The sequence below is a fragment of the Anser brachyrhynchus genome, assembly GCF_964034855.1.
Source record: "Anser brachyrhynchus genome assembly, chromosome: 33".
Lineage (NCBI taxonomy): Eukaryota > Metazoa > Chordata > Aves > Anseriformes > Anatidae > Anser > Anser brachyrhynchus.
Genome location: NC_137726.1, coordinates 274,303 through 292,015, shown reverse-complemented (window position 1 = coordinate 292,015; position 17,713 = coordinate 274,303). Strand labels below are relative to the sequence as shown.

At 51.4% G+C, this 17,713-nt stretch overlaps 2 protein-coding genes and 1 long non-coding RNA gene across 5 annotated transcripts; 2 read left to right on the top strand and 1 right to left on the bottom strand.

Moving 5' to 3' along the window:
• Positions 1-1,832: 1,832 nt before the first annotated feature.
• On the bottom strand, positions 1,833-5,113 carry LOC308184449 (uncharacterized protein). 3 transcript variants are annotated; one of them, XM_080571550.1, is made up of 3 exons: positions 4,960-5,113; positions 4,266-4,406; positions 1,833-2,735 (listed from the first exon to the last, which is right to left on the bottom strand). In XM_080571550.1, the coding sequence occupies exons 2-3, from the start codon at positions 4,370-4,372 to the stop codon at positions 2,225-2,227; spliced, it is 618 nt and encodes a 205-aa protein (XP_080427676.1). In that variant the 5' UTR covers positions 4,373-4,406; positions 4,960-5,113; the 3' UTR covers positions 1,833-2,224. The 3 variants fall into 3 exon arrangements, with proteins under 3 accessions (XP_080427676.1, XP_080427677.1, XP_080427678.1); XM_080571551.1 differs by having other exon boundaries at positions 4,970-5,108; XM_080571552.1 differs by having other exon boundaries at positions 4,266-4,424; positions 4,960-5,096.
• Positions 5,114-5,298: 185 nt separating this feature from the next.
• On the top strand, positions 5,299-12,716 carry LOC308184451. Its single transcript, XR_013942652.1, has 3 exons — positions 5,299-5,522; positions 6,449-7,200; positions 7,658-12,716. It is a non-coding gene; the product is annotated as an uncharacterized lncRNA (long non-coding RNA).
• Positions 12,717-12,877: 161 nt separating this feature from the next.
• Positions 12,878-16,414, top strand: LOC308184446 (sulfotransferase 2B1-like). Its single transcript, XM_080571547.1, has 7 exons — positions 12,878-13,359; positions 13,651-13,830; positions 14,592-14,800; positions 15,194-15,320; positions 15,660-15,754; positions 15,842-16,022; positions 16,275-16,414. The coding sequence occupies exons 2-7, from the start codon at positions 13,695-13,697 to the stop codon at positions 16,388-16,390; spliced, it is 864 nt and encodes a 287-aa protein (XP_080427673.1). The 5' UTR covers positions 12,878-13,359; positions 13,651-13,694; the 3' UTR covers positions 16,391-16,414.
• Positions 16,415-17,713: the final 1,299 nt, after the last annotated feature.

Below are 17,713 nucleotides of genomic sequence, written 5' to 3'. Positions count from 1 at the left end.
CAGGCGGGGGAGAGGCAGCGCATGCGCAGAACGCGCAGCAGAAAGGGGAGAGGGAGCGCATGCGCAGAGCGCGGGGGGGCGCATGCGCTGTTAGCGGGGCGCGCAGTGGGGGGGGTGCGCAGGGAAGCGCGGAGTGACAGGGCCGTGTAGGTCGGAGGAGAGCTCCGAGATCACCACGTCCAACCTCTGACCTAACACCAACAAGTCCTACATTAAAACATGTCACTGAGCTCTACACCTAAACGCCTTTTAAAGACCTCCAGGGATGGTGACTCGCCCACCTCCCTGGGCAGCCCATCGCAATGCCTAACAACCCCTTCAGTAAAGAAGTTTTTCCTAATATCCAACCTCAACCTCCCCTGGCGCGACTTTAGCCCATTCCCCCTCGTCCTATCCTTGGGCATGTGGGGGAATAGACCAGCCCCCACCTCGCTACAGCCTCCTGTAACGTATCTATTGAAGCCAGGGATAAAAGAATGGGAGCTCGCTTATCAGATTAATGATTTCTGAATAAAACAATCGTAATTATCAAAGCCAGGAATGAAAAAACGGGGGCTTGCTTAATTGCGCTAAAATAGTTACTGCTGAGTGTCTTTGCTTGCTACTGTGCAAATTAACCGCAACAAGGAGTCTCGGGGGCCCCTCGCGGAGGATAGTTGTTGTAGGAGTTGTAGAGTTGTAGAGGTAGGAGTTGTAGAGTTCTTCCACAAATCACTGTCACCAGGCACGTGGGGGAACAGACCAACCCCTGCCTCGCTACAGCCTCCTTTAAGGTACCTGTAGAGAGCGATGAGGTCACCCCTGAGCCTCCTCTTCTCCAGGCTGAACAAGCCCAGCTCCCTCAGCCGCTCCTCGTAAGACTTGTTCTCCAGACCCCTCACCAGCTTGGTCGCCCTTCCCTGGACTCGCTCGAGCACCTCCACGTCCTTCTTGTAGCGAGGGGCCCAGAACTGAACACAGCACTCGAGGTGCGGCCTCACCAGAGCCGAGTACAGGGGGACAATCACTTCCCTAGACCTGCTGGCCACACTGCTTCTGATACAAGCCAGGACGCTGTTGGCCTTCTTGGCCACCTGGGCACACCGCTGGCTCATGTTCAGCCAACTATCAACCAGTGCTCCCAGGCATGCGCCGTCAGACACGTGGGGGGGGACACTGGGGACGTGTGTGGGGGTGGGACATACGTGGGGGGGACATGTGTGTGTGGGACACGCGTGTGCATGGCAGGGACATGCTTGGAGCACGTGTGCGTGCAAGGCACGGATGTGCCTGGAGCACACGCGTGTGTGCCTCTGCAATTCCTGGTGCTCGGGGATTTCCAGGCAAGCCCATGTTCGTTCCACGCGGAAGCTCTGCGAGCTGTTTTAATCCCCGGCGAGGCACTTTACCCTCCCGTCATGGCCTCAAAAGCCACCAAAACACACGGAAGATGGAGTAAAAAAATACAGAAGTGAGCGGTTGCAGGGAGCGCGTGCCAGCTGCCTGGCGGCCAGCCTTGAAACCACAACAAATCGCCCCAAATTCCTGCAACCCGCCCCCGCTGCAGCCCCGGCAGCAGCTCCCGGGGCAGCTGGGTGCTGAGTTTGTCGGCTGTGACTCACCGTCGGAAAAGCTGGTTTCGGATGTCACCAGGGCAGAATTAACAGGAAAAAATATGCATCGAAAAAAATTTATTTTCCCATACTTCCCCCTCCTCCCCTCCTTTTTCTGAAGGTTGTGCCAAGCAAGACGGGTGCGCCGAGCCGAGGAGCCACGATCCCAGCAGGATGAGCAAGTGCCAGTGCACGTTATCAGGGGGGAATTCAGAACCGAAAAAAAGCCATTGTTCTCCCTCAGTCTGGACAAAAGATTTTATTTCAGGAAATGGAAATTGTGACGGCTGAGAACTTGAGATGCTGGAGCCCTCACCACCTTCTTCCTTCTGCCTTGGTTATTATCAGCCCCAAAAGCACGAGGGGCAGCTCTCAGAGAAACGCGTTGCTTTATTTTTCTTCAGTATTTCTTAATTTCTCAGCTTTGGAGGATGGAGATCTTCTGCAAAACTTCAGAGCGAAATCTGAAAGGGATTTGTTTCTCGGGTTGCTTGCCCAGTTTGGCAGCAGGCTTGGCGAAAAGGGCGTGAAATCGGAGGAAACACAAAATTAAAACCGAACCTGTACGCTTTGTGCAGAAACTGCTGGCTTTCCAACGTGGGGACGAAATCCCAGGACATGGAGCTTTGTCACTATTTTGGCAAGTAGGAGAAAGCCTGGGGGTGCCTCTCCTTGGAGGTGTCCTTGGGGGGAGGAAAGCAGCTGGCTGTGTACTTCGGCGGAGACCCCCGCGTCTCCTCCACCAGTATCTTCAGGACGGCCTTGCTGTGGTTGGACATGGTGGCTGAGATGCTGTAGGTCCCATCGGACACAACGACGGAGGAGGTTTTTTTGTCCAGCACCTCCTTCCTGTAGGTTTGGGACTGGGGTCGGTCCCCGCGCATGGACCAGTAGAGGCTCTCCAGGCTCCCGGAGATGGTTGCCCCCTGGAAGATCTCCACCGCGTACTGGTGGGCAAATATCGTGTTGTTCCTGGGGTTGTAGAACATCACCGCGAAGGAGAAGGGCTCCGAGACGTACAAGAGGGCTCCGGATACGCCCCAGGCGCTCAGGTTGCGTTTCACAAAGACGCACGTCTCCCGGGACTGGGGGCTGATGGATGGTGACGGGGGCGTGAAGATTTCGCCGCTTTGGCAGAAATAGCTGCGGGGAGGGCGGAAAGAGAGCCGTAACGTCAGGCTGGAAGGTTTCCACGTCGCTCTCCAGTTGCCTGAAGGGAGGCTACAGCGAGGTGGGATCGGTCCCTTCTCCCAGGCACCAGGTGATAAAAGAGGAAATGGCCTCAAGTGGCACCAGGGGAGGTTTTAGGTTGGATATTAGGAAAAAATTGTTCACTGAAAGGGTTGTGAGGCGTTGGAACTGGCTGCCCGGGGAAGCGGTGGAGTCACCATCCCCAGAGGTCTTCAAATAACCTGCAGACCTAGAACTTAACAGCGAGGTTTAGCGGTGGACTTTAGTACTAGGTTAAGGGCTGGACTAGATGATCTTAGAGACATTTTCCAACCTGATTCCCTGATCCTGTGTTTTATGATTCCCCGTGCACGGGGCACTGCTGAGAAGCACCTCTGGTATCTCCCAGGACAAGGGGATGCGGCTGCAGGCGCAGGCACAGGTTGCAGACACCCTTGTCCCCATCCCACCCCCCCAGGCACTCCAGCAGGGGCTCGGCGCTGGAGCACGAAGGGGTGCAGGGCAGGAGGGAAGCCAAGGAGTGACATCCCGTGGGGACCAGGCTCAAGGGGTGGTGGATCGGTGGTTGCGAAGTCCAGCCGGAGGCCAGGAACTAGCGGCATACCCAAGGGGTCAGTACTGGGTCCGATCCTGATCAGCATCTTCGTTAATGATCTGGATGATGGGGCAGATTACAGCAAGTTTGCTGATGACGCAAAAGCCCAGGGGGTGGTGGATACACCGGAGGGTCCCACTGCCATCCAGAGAGACTTGGGCAGGCTGGAGACGTGGGTGTCAGGAACCTCATGAAGTTCAACAAGGAGAAGTGCAAGGTCCTGAAGCTGGGGGAAACAACCCCAGGCACCAGGAGGCACCCGGCTGGGAAGCAGCTTGGCCGAAAAGGCTCTTTCCAGTGGCGCCCGGTGACAGGACAAGAGACAAGGGGCACAAGCTGAAACAGGAGAGGTTCCCTCCAAACATCTCAACATCATTTATGGTGACAGAGCACTGGCATGGGTTGCCCAGAGAGGTGGTGGAGGCTCCTTGGAGGTATCCAAAAGCTGTCGGGACGTGGTCCTGAGCAGCCTCCTGTAGGTGCCCCTGCTTGAGGTGGACAAAACGACCTCCAGAGGTCCCTCCCAACCTCAGCCCTTCCTTCGTGTTGTGATCCCAGACCCCGCAGCAAACGGAGGGGTGGGAGTTGATGGGGTTCCCCTTTACCTCGGATAAACAAGCCCCAGGGAACCCGGGCGTTTGTCCAGCCCTGTGTTTTCTCAGGGCTGAGCATTTTCTTTGCAAGGTGTGTGCTACGAGGCTGTGGCACTCCCCTCGTCCCCTTGGCACCAGCCCAGGCCCTGGGCGCCTCTACCTGCCGTCTGCTTCCTTCTTCCCCCTGCAGCTTTTATGCAGCGCCCTCGTGCACACCGAGTTTTGCTGCTCTCAGACTTGTGCCCAAGCTTCGGGGGCCTTGTAAATCTGGGGGCCGGTGGGCGCCGTACAAACCTGGGATTGCGGAGGGTCACGCTTGTCTTGTTGGTGATCTCAATTCCCACGCTGCGGGACTGGGGCGTGCTGAGGAGGATCTCCTCGAGGTCCCTGCGCTTCTCCATGGGGTCGGGCTGCTGGCGCACGGAGAAGGACAGCCTAGAGACGTCGGAGATCCTTAAGTGAGAAGTGCAGCGGGGTCTGTGGGGCGCAATCTGCCTTTGGGCAGGGTCCAGCCCGGAGCCAAGCCCCACCGAAGCAAGCTGACACATCTGTCTTAAAAATAATGGCAGAGGGGACAGGCTTGGGGCGGGCAGCAGAAGCAGGGAGCCTCTGATTTCTTTGCTCTGATTTCTCGTCCTTTTTTTGTGCTCTGATTTCTCATCCGAGCAGCGGGAGCGGGAGAGGAGAGGATCCGACCCTTTGGTGTGGGGATGAGGCAGCACGGAGGTGCCCTAGGGAGCTCGATCCTGCAAGTCCACATCACGTCCCGCTGATGTGCTGGGATATCCCGAGGGCGTCTCGGAAGAAAAAAGGGGCTGGTGTGGGCTGGGCGAATGAGGCAAAACAGAAAACCCCACCGAGACACCCCGGAATGAGATGTCTGGGACGGGAGCTGGGCTCTGACAGCGGAGGTTGAGTGAGAGGGAGAAAAAGCAAGCACAGAAATCACTCTTGGACCCCCAGACAGAGCGGCCAAGAGGCCCCTTACCTGGTGCTGCCCAAGTTGTGGAGATGGGGGGAAGAAACCCGCCGTCTCTTGGGCTCCCGGGGCCGCGGATGGAGCCCTCTGGGCTGCTCTGCTCCTCCCTCGGAGCCCGCTCTCACCCGGGGCAGGGTGGCTGGCGGGAGGCAGGGTGAAGCGGGGGTGTTGCCCTGGGAGATGCACTCCTCTGCCGGTTCTGGCGGGGGCAGAGCTAATTTCCTTCCTAGCACCGGGTACGTTGCCGTGTCTTGGATCTGTGACGAGAACGGCAACGACACGCCGACGTTTTAGTTGTTATACAGGGCCAAGGACTTTCCTGCTTCCGATGCTGCCCTGCCTGCGGGGAGGCTGGGGGTGCACAAGGAGCCGGGACGGGACGGAAGCGGGACAGCTGTCCCCAAACAGCCGAAGGGGTGTCCCATGCCACAGGGTGTCACGCTCAGCAATGTAAGGTCAAGGAAAGGAGGAGAAATCAGGGACATTTGGAGTGACGGAGCTGGTCTTCCCAAGTAATCCTGATGCAGGATGGAGCCCTGCTGTCCTGGAAGCACCCGAACACCTGCCTGCCGGTGGGAAGGAGTAAATGAATTTGTGTTTTGCCTTGCTTGCAGACGCAGCTTTGGCTTTACCAATTAAACTCTCTTTACCTCAACCCATCCCACTCTGGGGGATTCTTTTTCTCTCCCCCGTCCCCATCCTGGGGACAGTGAGCCAGTAGCTGAGCCCGCTGGTGCTCACCCGTGGCAACCCACCCAAAACGCGGGGGCCACCTCTGCCCCCTCCCCATCACACCGATGCTTTCGGGCGGCAGGAACCGGGTGCATCCCTGGAGGGGCTCAGCCCTTCCCTTGCTCAGGGGTAAAAAAAAACCACAACAGGGTGGCCACAGCTACCCAGGTGAGGAAGGACGGGTTTCGAAGTCCAGGGGCAGCGTTTCTGACCGCTAGCCCACGAGGCTGCAGCGCTGCAGGCGCTTGTTTCCCTTGCAAGAAGCGGGTGAGGAAACCAGCCCTCGTGTTTGCTTGCAAACAAGGAGCCGGTGTTTGCCTTCCAGATCGCGTGGCTCTGGTGTAGCTGCTCAGGCAACTCTCGGCTGTCCTGAGGAAGGAAAGGTGGTGGTTTGTAAGGACGGCTGAGAGCGTTTTAGCTGTTCTTTGCATTTATGAACACCCATTTGCGCTCCTTTTATTTGCCCTCCTTTATTTTATTTTTCATTTTTGCATTTCTTGAGTATTTTCCCTTTGCCTTCTTGCTTCCCAAATTCGGGAGTCACTGCAGCCCTTGCTGCACTGTAGGAAACAGGGGCTTCCCCATCGTTTTTTATTGACCTGGGGCACAAACCTGCTTCCAGCCGAAAACCTCCCACCTGGAGGTCAGATGATGGTTGGGGTGGAGGGGAAGGGATCGGAGCCCCGCTGCTCCAGCCACTTGTTTTGCCCCTTTTCTGCTTGGTTTCTGCTGTCGGGAATCCAACACATTTCCTGTAATCGCACAGCTCAGCGCCCGAAGCGTTCAACCGGGAACCCCAAGGTGATCTCTGCTGTGTGGGGGCTGGGATGGACCTTAAGCCGTACCAGGCAGCTTCCTAAAGCTGTCAGAGTCTTGGCTCAAGCCCTGGGTAAATGGTCACGTCTAAGGAGGCGTTATTAAGCCCGGGGCTTTGTCTCAGCACCCACCCCTTCCAGCTCAGGTTCGCCCTTGAAGGTGAGCTGTTTCGGTTTTGCTGTTTGCTGATGTGACCCAGGAACACTTCCAGCCCCTCCATCTCCTCCCTACGGAGCTGGGCAATCAGCTGGGGCTGCCTTCAGGGCGTGTTTTGCTTCACGTCCCTTGTACTCCCAGCACGGGGACAATGAAATGAAAAATATTAACTCAGCAGCTCTCCCTCGAGGTGCAGGGGAGCTATTTTGATCCGGCAGCCCGTGGGCAGAAAGGCGTTGCTGGGGCAAGGCAGAGGGGTCGTGTCCGCAGGGGATGTGGCTTCGTCTCTGAGCCTGAGCTTTGCTGGAGGCTACACCAGCAAATCCCGCCCGTAGGATTTCCCGGTGGGATTTCCTCCCGCTGTGCCCTACGGCCCTCGCTGCTGGAGCCAAGGTACATGGAGACAGCACGGGAGGATGCCTGGTGGCAGCGCAGCTATTGCCCTTGCTGAGGGAGGGTTTCCTGAAGCCAGCGCTTTGAGGAAAGGATGAATTTGAAGCCTTTCGGAGGAGATGAAAAGTAAAAAAAAAAAATCCGAGGTCCGAGGTCAGTGCTGGCCCATTTTCTCACCAAAACCGTCATCCAGGGGTTGCAGGCAAGACTCATGTGAAATAGGGATGTGACTGCTAACCAGATTTACCTTGAAAGTAGAACACCCAAGCTCAAGGGAAAGGACTTAGAGCAGACAAATCAGGTGCAGTTCAGATGCTTAATGCAGCTGTTTGCTCTTCTGCGAAGCTTCTTGTTTTTAAAAACCGGTTTAAGCTGCAATATGCTTTTAAAACACAGTGAGCTGCGCTTGGGAGGAAAAAGATGTATCTGATACGTAGTCCTGGGTTCCTACTATTTTTCCCAGGCAGAGCAATGAGCGTTTTGGAGGCACAAGGGTGACAGTATCAGGGGAGCGGCAGGCACAGGATGTTTCCGTAGGATAGACCACAGGAATCGGACAGCTGCTACGTTGCTGACTGGTCCTAGCATTTGATCCAAATTCTCTTTGCAGTCATCTGGGAAAAAACGTACGCCTCCAGGACTCACCTGATCTCACCTTAAGGAGACATCGGCATCAATTGTGTTGAGTCAGGACTTCTGGTACGTGTTTCTGCACGGTGACAACAAGGGTATCCGCTGCGGCTGGCTTGGCTGAGGCCATCTGCACTCCTCCAGCCATGTGAATTTGGGTAAATTAACCCTGTTCTGAGCTAAAGCTGGTTTTAGCTCTGCCGTGTTCGGTTCATTTACTGCCCCTGCTCCCCATGGCGCTCTCCAGTTTTACAGGACGTTGTCTCCTCGGCAAAACACAAATCCGTACAGATTTGTCTTTAGATCTGTAAGTTCTGCTAATTTAGATAATAAATAACAGCACCTGTTTGGCTGACCTGGCCTCCCGGTGCCGTGCAACGCAGGTCCCTGCACCACGCTCTTTAAGTATGGAGATCTGCTTCGTATCAGCCTTTGTGTCATGTTCCTATGAGTTAAGAAGTAATCCATGTTGTGCCTAGGTCAAAAGTACTGATAATATCGTAAAGTTCTGTGCTTTTCTTATCTCGTAAGTCTGGTGCGGTTATTTACGTGCTGGAGTACTTTCATCTATGTCTTATCTCATATACTAAGGTTGCTGAGAGGTTACAAATTGTTTTCTAAAGAAACACCTCGGGCTGCGTTATCACAGCTTTTTTAATGTTGTTGAATATACTTTGGCTTCTGGCTTTATGACCAAAAGGTCAAGAACAGGGAAAAAAAAAAAATCCTTAACTTCCCCTTTTAGTAGCTTTTCCGCATCAAGGTGAACCTTGGCATGCTGCAGGAAAGAGGCACTAGACTTGCATGAGTTTATGGCACATTGCTTTTTCTTTAAAAGCCTTTTTTTTTCATAAATAAATAAATAAAAATTGCAGCTGCAGCCAGATCCAAAAGTACCCTCCGAAAACAGACTGAAGAAGGGAAATAGGGCGAGAAGCCTTAAAATCCCTAAAAACGCGTGAAGCCAAAAAAATCTGCCCCGCTCTCATCCCTGAACAGACAAACACCTGTGACCTGCTGGGAGCGGGGGGCATCTTGTCTCAGCACAGCTCTTGCTCCTTCTCCACTGTTTATCCTCCAACCCTGAGCTGACAAACAGGGAGAAATGAGCCCAGATCCTTGGGAATTTGGCCTTGGAGAGCTGCCTGGGATCATCCTCTAAAGGGAAAAGACTCACTTCAGCCTCTTCTTTGGAGCTCCTTTCTGCTGCACCTGCTACCCACAAAGCACCAACCCCTTGGTAACCCCCGTCCGCGGCCACATTTATTCAGTAGCAGTGAAGGAGAAAGCCCAGGAGAGAGAAAAAAAAATCTTTTCCCTGCCCCACATTTAGAAGTGATTTTGATTAAGCTCCTCGTCCAACAGCTCTGGAGGAAATTAGAGCCGGGGAATCAAATGGAGAAGCAGGGGGAACCATAGCCTGGTTTGCATCAATCCGTGAAGGCTCATGGAAGGATCATGGAAAGTGTTTTTGGGGGATATGGGAGATATGACGGCGCGTGACTGGAGGTACACGGGGTGGTGCTGGTGGGGAGTATGGGGGCTGTGATCACGAAGACCTTGCAGGCGCAGAAATTTTCACTTCAGCTACAGAGAAAAAAGTCAAAGGTGATGTTGAGATGGATGCATGCGTTGCCACCTCTGCTAGTCTTTAATACCTCCATGGCTACCTTTTCTCTTTCTGTACCACCTGTATGAGGTCTGGGCGATTCCGGAGGTTGTTGAAGGACATTAAGGGGCAAATTAAAATTCCTGCGTACGAGTCCCAGGACCGAAGTTACCGAAAGGGGCAAGACCCCTCACGGTGCTTGTGACTCTGGGGGCCCTGAGCACTGGAAGCAGCGTCTCAGCTCCACTGCAGGGTTATGAAGACGGTTTTCCATCAGCAAGACTGGCAGATGGCTCATCCTCTGTGAAGATGTGATTTGCGCAGTCAGTGTGAATTGCCCGTTCCAGCAGAGCAGCCAACAGTTTTTAGAAATTACGCTTAAATAAGCAAAATAGCTCCAAATAGGTGCAAAAGGTGTGGTTTTTTTGTACAAAAAGGACAGCTTCTTAGGATTATCCTCTGGGCAGTGTCACAGGAATAGCACCTGTGTGCTTTTTTAAGGAGCAGCCAGCCCCGGTCCCTTGGAAGGACAGCCTGTCACACGCCACCTGAAGTCCCCGAAGCCATTTTGTAGGGTCATGACTCTGCTAACCAGACCTGTCCTTCGGCATTCGCTTTGGGGAATCTCTGAGAGGCTTCTGCCGCCTTTTATCCTCATGCCAAAGTTTCGGTACAAGAGGGCTTAGGATAAACCGATAGCACGGACAGTCACCATCAGGATTTCCGTAAACCTTTTCAAAGAGCTCAAATACAAAACTACCCGCGTTGCGTAACATAGCCTCTTAAACCAATCTCCCCGGTACAAGAACAAGGCAGGGAAATGTAAGCCTAATTGTTTGCAAGGGCTGCAAGTGATTCCAAGGACCCACGGATAATCCAGCTCTTTGAATTAAGCTTGCCAAGAGGCAGGGCAAACAAAGAGATACAGAGCTGCATGGAGCTGCCCCAGGCAGGGAATAAAAGAAATGCAGGAGCTGTTTGAAAAGCCACGCCAAAACCAAACAGGTTTGCAAACAGGCACAGTCAGAGGAGGTGAAGGGGTCTTCAAACGTTCAAAATGGGATTTTTCCTTCACGTCTCCCCAAGCTGCTTGGCCTCTGACAACACCTCGGCGCTGCAACGCGCTTTGTTGCCTTCTTGGGAGCTGGGGAACGGCTTGGTTTGGGGCGGCTGGTGTACATGGGGACACGGTGACGTGGTGACACGGACTTCCTTGTGGCTTATCCCAACGGGGACCGCCGTGCTCAGCAGCCTGGAGGACTGCGTTTATAAGCGCCTGATAATTAGCCATGTCAATTTCTTTATGCGTCCCTTTATGTTCGGTGGGGAAGGGCAGAGTATCAGGTCTCAAAGCAGCAGGCATTTGGTGTTCCTCATGATCCCATCCGGACGTGTTGCTGCTCAGCATCACTTATCGCAGGACCTCCAGAGGAGACCCAGAAGCCTGCCTCATGCTGCGACAAATCACCCTTCTGCGGTCTACACCTAATTAACAGCTCATTAGGCACCCAGAGAGGGTAGTGCATTACCACTGTGTCACCTTTAGGTGAGATCTGTGAAAAAAAAAAAGTCTCCTTTCCTTTCAGTTCCAAACCTGACATTGACGTTTTGGGGCTTTATTTATATTTTTAATTTCCACCCAGCTAGGGACTCGGTCTTTTCGGACCCGGAGCAACAGGGTAATTGCACAGGCTGCTCGGAAGTGTGGTGTTTGACTTCTGTTCCCCTTTGGCATGAATGTTTTTTCTTTAATGAGACTTCACTCTGCTATCATAACCTTAATTAGGTTAACTTAAAGTAATAATTTCAATTAACGACTTTAATTGATTTAAACTAATTCTATTTTCCCTTGAATTCGGGTTTCATTGGATATGTTTGGGGCTTCTTTCTTGGTGCTCAAAAATGAATTTATTATTCATACATCCTAATTATATTTTAAAAGACAAGCATGCCTTAATTCTTTCTTAGCTTTTTGTCCTGGTTTTGGCTAGGATAGAGTTATTTTCTCCTCCTAGTAGCTGGTATGGCTCTGTGTTTTGGATTTCGGACGAGAATAGTCTCTATCCTAGCCACAACCAGGACACTTTTAAATACTTCTTACTTTCTATTAATTGTGCTGTAACAAGTATAATTTGAAATTGTTGCATATTAGTATTTTTACTTGACAATCTCGAAAATTACAGGTTTTTCCTTAAAGTTTAACTTAAAACACTTGGTTACATTTTAAAATCCTTGTCCTATCTCTCTCTCTTTTTTTTTTTTTTTCCAGTAGCATGGATGGTTCTATTAAATAAAAATAATTCAACATATCTAAAACTTAGTATCATATTTTTCATTTTTGTCTCTATCTTAACTAACCAAACATTTTATAGTGTTTTACTGCCTTCTAAATAGGATGAGATATATATTTCTAGAATACAGATTATGACCGTATTTTTTAAATAACTATACATCTAAAATAGGGTGTTTACAAACTTATTAATTGCCCATTTTTAAATGATCATTTAGGCTAGTATATTTACTTACTGGAGTCAGGCAAGTCTAGTTATTTATTAACTACTGATTTATTAACTGCTGATTATAAAAAGACAGCTAAATTCTCTTTAGCTCTGTTCTGAAGAATGTAGATTCTACGCTGGATTGCAAGGAAAAAATAAAATTTTGTAATTCTGGGGGGGCTTTCCTTGAAGCTTTTAGTTTTGTTTAACTTGTTTCTTAGCTCAAAGCTAATTTAATTAATTGCATTTCTTGCTTCTACTGTTAATTGATTGCCTGTGTTCGGTTAACATTCCTCTTTGAAGTGTTTAAACATTTCTTAATCCCCTTTTCTCTCCTGTTTGCTTTGAAAACAAGACATGATCAAAAGGGAAACTGCTGTTTAAGTTGTTTGTCTTAAAAACAACTGTCCTATGCACTCAAAGCCAATATTTACTACTGCTCGAACACTTTTCACACACATCATGTACTTCACTTATTTTTTCAGTCTACTTAATCAGAACATTGTGTTACATTAAATTTTCGAAATACCTGTGTTTTTTTTCTTTTCTTTTCAAAAAGCTTCAAGAAAAAGCTTATTGTATTCATCCTTAGTGTGGCATTTAGAAAATACCTCCTTGAATTTCACATCTGACTATGTGGCTGCCTTATTTACTGAAAATATTGTTTGGGGTTTGCTTGCTTCTAATTAATGGCATTAAACATCCCTGTCCTTGGAGTGGAGCACCATATAATGCCTCACCGGAGGAAGAATTTCCCCTATTCCTCTCCCTGTAGTTCAGTTATGAAGGTTTTTCATGAAGAAGAGGAAGAGTAACCAAGAATTACCCCATCCCTTATTGCTGCAGAGGCATCTCTTCTTTTCCCGGCAGGTTATTTTTTAATGTCACAGGTGGATTTGCTAAATCGCTTTTATTTTTTTTTCCCCTTTTCCTTTCCCTGAGCAGCACTGAGGTCTGTTCCCCTTCTTTCGGAGGATACAGCGCTTTTGAGATGCAATCTCAACGTAGTTTGACGTAAGGGAAAGGACCTTCAGCTCATGGGAATAGAATGGGTTTTTCAAAGCAGCTGTGGGAAATGTAAATGGTAAGAAACGCAGGCACTGCAGGAGGACTCCTTGGGTCTTTCTGGAGGCTTTAAATAGTACATTTGGAGGAAAATGGAGCGTTACATGGGAAAACAAAGGGGCATGGGAGAAAAGTGGGATTCTTGCAGGGGGTCTGGGTTCAGGGCAGAGGACGTGGGGGACCAGCTTAGATCCCCGCTGTGTTCCCAAAGCACCTGCCCCCTCTACCCACCCCCTTCCCCCCTGCAAGAAAGGGAGGGCTGCTGGACTTCGGAGCTTGTTAATCATTGCTCCAGAACGGCAGCACAAGGGTAGGAAACCTTTTCCTCTGCTGTTTATTCTCTCTCCAGCTCCTGGAAGCCCCGAGGTCCTTTAGCTCCTGCAGCAGGGTAAAGCTGTGTTTTAGGTACCGGACAGGGAATTTTTGGCTTCCAGCTGCCTCCAGTTCCCCTGGCTGGCCCAAGATCCTGCTAAGATAACTGCTACACACCCATCCAAGCTGTGAGGGCAGGTAAACACCTGGGGCAGCACGGGAGGAAGAAGAGACATTGGTTCATTAGCAGGAATTTAGCCCTAGGGTTTCTTAAATGCCCTATGAGCCAGCAGTTCCCCATCTGGACAACCTGCTGTTGATGTACGATCCCCAAGAGGAAGGATCAGAGAGTATCAGTGTGTGTCACTGCATAATACACCCCTCCCCTGATGTTTGGGAAATGGGATGGATGGGGTCCTCTTTGGGACCTGCTATGTGGGAAGATGTTTCCTGGCTGGGAGTCAGCGCCCTGTCTCTCTCCCTCCCCAGTGCAGGGCTGCAGAGCTGCAGTGCCCCGTCCCTATCCGGGCACAATGTCGGTTCACTACGTGACGTACAAAGGGATTAAATTCCCCCCTGCCTACAACTCTGAGCACAGCTTGAGTTTTGCCCACAACGAGTTCTTGGTGCGGGACGATGATGTCTTCAACGTCACCTACCCCAAGTCTGGTACAGCAGGGGTGGCTGGGGGGGGGAGACTGGGGGAGTGCTCTGTAGGTACTGGGGCAGAAAATGGGTGGGATTGTGGAATCATCTCCAGGTGCTGTTTGGAGGGTGAGTCTTCTCTTGTGGTGGGGAACAAGAATGTTTTGGGTGAGATTTCTCTTCTCTTCTCTTCTCTTCTCTTCTCTTCTCTTCTCTTCTCTTCTCTTCTCTTCTCTTCTCTTCTCTTCTCTTCTCTTCTCTTCTCTTCTCTTCTCTTCTCTTCTCTTCTCTTCTCTTCTCTTCTCTTCTCTTCTCTTCTCTTCTCTTCTCTTCTCTTCTCTTCTCTTCTCTTCTCTTCTCTCTCTTCTCTTCTCTTCTCTTCTCTTCTCTTCTCTTCTCTTCTCTTCTCTTCTCTTCTCTTCTCTTCTCTTCTCTTCTCTTCTCTTCTCTTCTCTTCTCTTCTCTTCTCTTCTCTTCTCTTCTCTTTTCTCCTCTCTTCTCCTCTCTTCTCCTCTCTTCTCCTCTCTTCTCCTCTCTTCTCCTCTCTTCTCCTCTCTTCTCCTCTCTTCTCCTCTCTTCTCCTCTCTTCTCCTCTCTTCTCCTCTCTTCTCCTCTCTTCTCTTCCTCTTCTCTTCCTCTTCTCTTCCTCATTTCACTACAGTGGTTTTGCATGGGCAAGGGAGAGCCTTCTCTTGGAGGGCACAGCCTTGGTGGTGAGGGTGCTGGTGAGGTCCACCCATCCCAACCCCCTGGGCAAGTCCCTGCATCTCTGCTATTCCTGGCAGGCACTGTGTGGATGACCGAGATCTTGAGCCTCATTCGCAGCCGTGGCCACCCCAGCTGGAGCCAAACCGTCCTCAATTCTGACCGTATGCCTTGGTTCTCCACCCGTCTGGGCCTGGAGGCAACCCTCAGCTACCCTTCACCTCGTCTGCTGACTTGCCACCTCCCCAGGCACATCTTCCCCAAGTCCTTCTCCCATTCCACTGCCAAGGTGCGACAGGCACCCACGCAGAGCTTGAAGGGGACTGGGAGGCTGGGAGGGCCACTGCCCGTGATCTGGGAAATCTTAAGTGTTAAGAGTAAAGAGGCCTTGGTGAGTGAGGACTTTGGTGTTGGCCTAGGGTGGGAGTCCTACACCCCCCCCAGATGGAAATATGCAGCCCCCTATCTCACATCTCGCATCCTTGGATATTCTGGGGAAGCTCCTATGGCTCTGTGGAACCTGTGTGTTCACGAACCCCTGCCCAAGGTCTGTGTGATGGGGTCCAGCACAGCGTTGATCCTTCTGTGCCAGACCCCTCAATTTACACAGAGCCAGCGACAGTGCCAACAATTTGCCTTCCCTTGGCATGAGTGTCTCCATCCTATATGCACTCTACCCTAGGTTATTTACACCCTACGGGATCCTCGGGATGTCGTTGTCTCCTACTACTACTTCTCCAAGATGTGCAGCAGCTATGAGGACCCCATGTCCTTTGAGCAGTTCCTGAGGGACTTTCTCAGTGGAGAGTGTGAGTGTGGTTTGTGGCTTGCTCAGAGCATTTGTGGAGGGGGTCTCTCATCACCTCTGACTCAGGGCTTTTTTCCTGTGGTCCACTGATGATGGCTGTGAAGCCAAGCTTCCCCCAGCAGAAGGGTGAATGGCTCAAGAAGAAAAAAAAATAAAAAATACTTCTGGAGAGACACACACAGGCCTGCAAAGCCCTGCTGGGCTCAGCAGCAGACGGAAATTCCATTTCCCTGCCTTCTTCTACAGAGTTCAGATGTCTTCAGGAAGTCGTGGTCAGCAAACCCTATAAAACCCTGGCAGGATCTGACCCATGCCCCTGCTGCCTTTTGTCTCTCATCAGTGCCCCATGGCTCCTGGTTTGAACACGTCCAAGGCTGGATGGAGATGAAGGACCAGGAAAATTTCTTCTTCATCACCTATGAAGAGCTGAAACAGGTAGAGACCTTGGCAGACCCACCAGCTCCAGACGTGCTGATGTGTCACAAGCCCCCGAGCGCTAACAGGCTTCATCTCTTCCCCCAGGACCTGCAGGGCAGCGTGAGGCGCATCTGCCAGTTCTTGGGACAGGATTTAGATGACGACGCTGTCTCCTCGGTAGTTCGAAATGCCTCCTTCTCAGCCATGAGGGAGAACCCCATGTGCAGCTCCGTCCTGCTCCCCGCGGACATCATGGACCAGACGAAGGGCCGGTTCCTGAGGAAGGGTGAGCGGGGAGGGGGGCCATGGTGGGTGAAGCAGTGGGGCTTTGGTGTCCCCAAGGGGCCAGCCAGAGAGAGGGTGTCTGGAGGGCAGCAACATCTGCATTTGGGAGTGTAGAACGGGGTCCATGGGGAAGGTATCTCGTTTTGGACAGCCCCTCAGGGTGGTAACTGTACCCAAGAGCTGAGCCTGTGCCTTTGCGCAGAAAGGGGGCTGCGCGCTGGGGTGTGCTGAGGCAGAAATGTTCCTTCCTCAGACATCTGCGGGGACTGGAAGAACCATTTCACAGTGGCACAGAGTGAGACCTTCGACAGGATCTATCAGGACAGGATGCGGGGCCTGAACATGGCCTTTCCTTGGGACAGACGTTAGGATCCAGACCTAGCTGAAGCCGGCTGAGCACTGGGTATAAACCAGCTATTGGTACCAGGGGTACCTGTGTGCTTTCCTGCCACTCCCTTGGACCCAGGGATACAAACGTCTCAAAACCTCAGTGTGCAAGCAGTCAGTTTGCACCCTTTCTGCTTGGGGATTGAACCTCCTGAGTTGTACATCTCTTGTCTCTTCCATCCCTCAACCCTTTTTGGCCTTGAGATAAGCTCTGGGCACCCTCCAGGGTAGGACACGTCTCCCTGCCCTCCAGCACGTTACTCTCCTGCTGCTAGAGGAGGGTAGCACACCCCTGAGAGCACACAGGTGAAACATGTCCTATCCACAGAGCGCAGCCCAGGTCAGCTTGTTCAGCAGCTGCAGCCAGCTGAGATGTTTCCCTGGGACTTCTCACTGAACGCGCTGTGTTCGCTTCCAGGCTCAGTTACTCAAACTCCTTTTCCAGCAGGAGAAGAGCCCGAAGAAAACAGAGCAAATAGAGCTGTTCTAGCAAAAAATGTTCAGTTCACGGTTACCCTTTCTCCCCCCAACTCATTCCTACATGCAGGGCCCTCACTAACAGGTAGGAACTGAAATCTATGCTCAGGGCGAGTGCTAGGTGCTTTTATAGCCTCCAGAGGGAGAATGCAAACGGAGTACACTTCACTTGTCTTAGCATGCATCTCCTCAGACACACGGAGAGCATCCTTCACGTTTTTATACCCTTACATCTCACCTCAGACCAACCAGCTGCAGTTATTAATCCTACCTTGCAACGGGGCACGGATATCAGGTCCCAAATGAGATATCTCTTTTTACAGTTGTTTCAGTTCAGGCCTGTTCCCTCTGTCTTAAAAATACATGCACACTAATCCTGCCCAACCCTCTCTGCTAGACTGACCCACTTGTTTTCCCCAGGGAAAACCAGAGCACAGCTTTGCTCGCACCAGAGCCCGTCCCAGATGCGCTATGCAGAGTTGTAGCAAACTGCTTTTGCCTCTCAAAGATCTAGCACTATTCCGGCCAGCTCTGCCTCCCTGTGCACACACTTCCCTGTCGCTCCCCAGTACACCCAACACATCTGATCTTCTGATGTGATAAAATATATCTTCTGATATATATCTTCTGATATATCGTCTGATATATATCTTCTGATATAAAATAACACTGTCAGGCTTCAAAAAAATACCCTTTTATCTCAAATATTTCGGTCTGAAAAACACAGCACGTCTATCCTTACCCGTAAAAAAGGCAAAGAGCGTCTCCTGGAGAAGCACTGTGAAAAACACCCAACACAGTAGGTCTGATGACAAAAGGACAAATGGC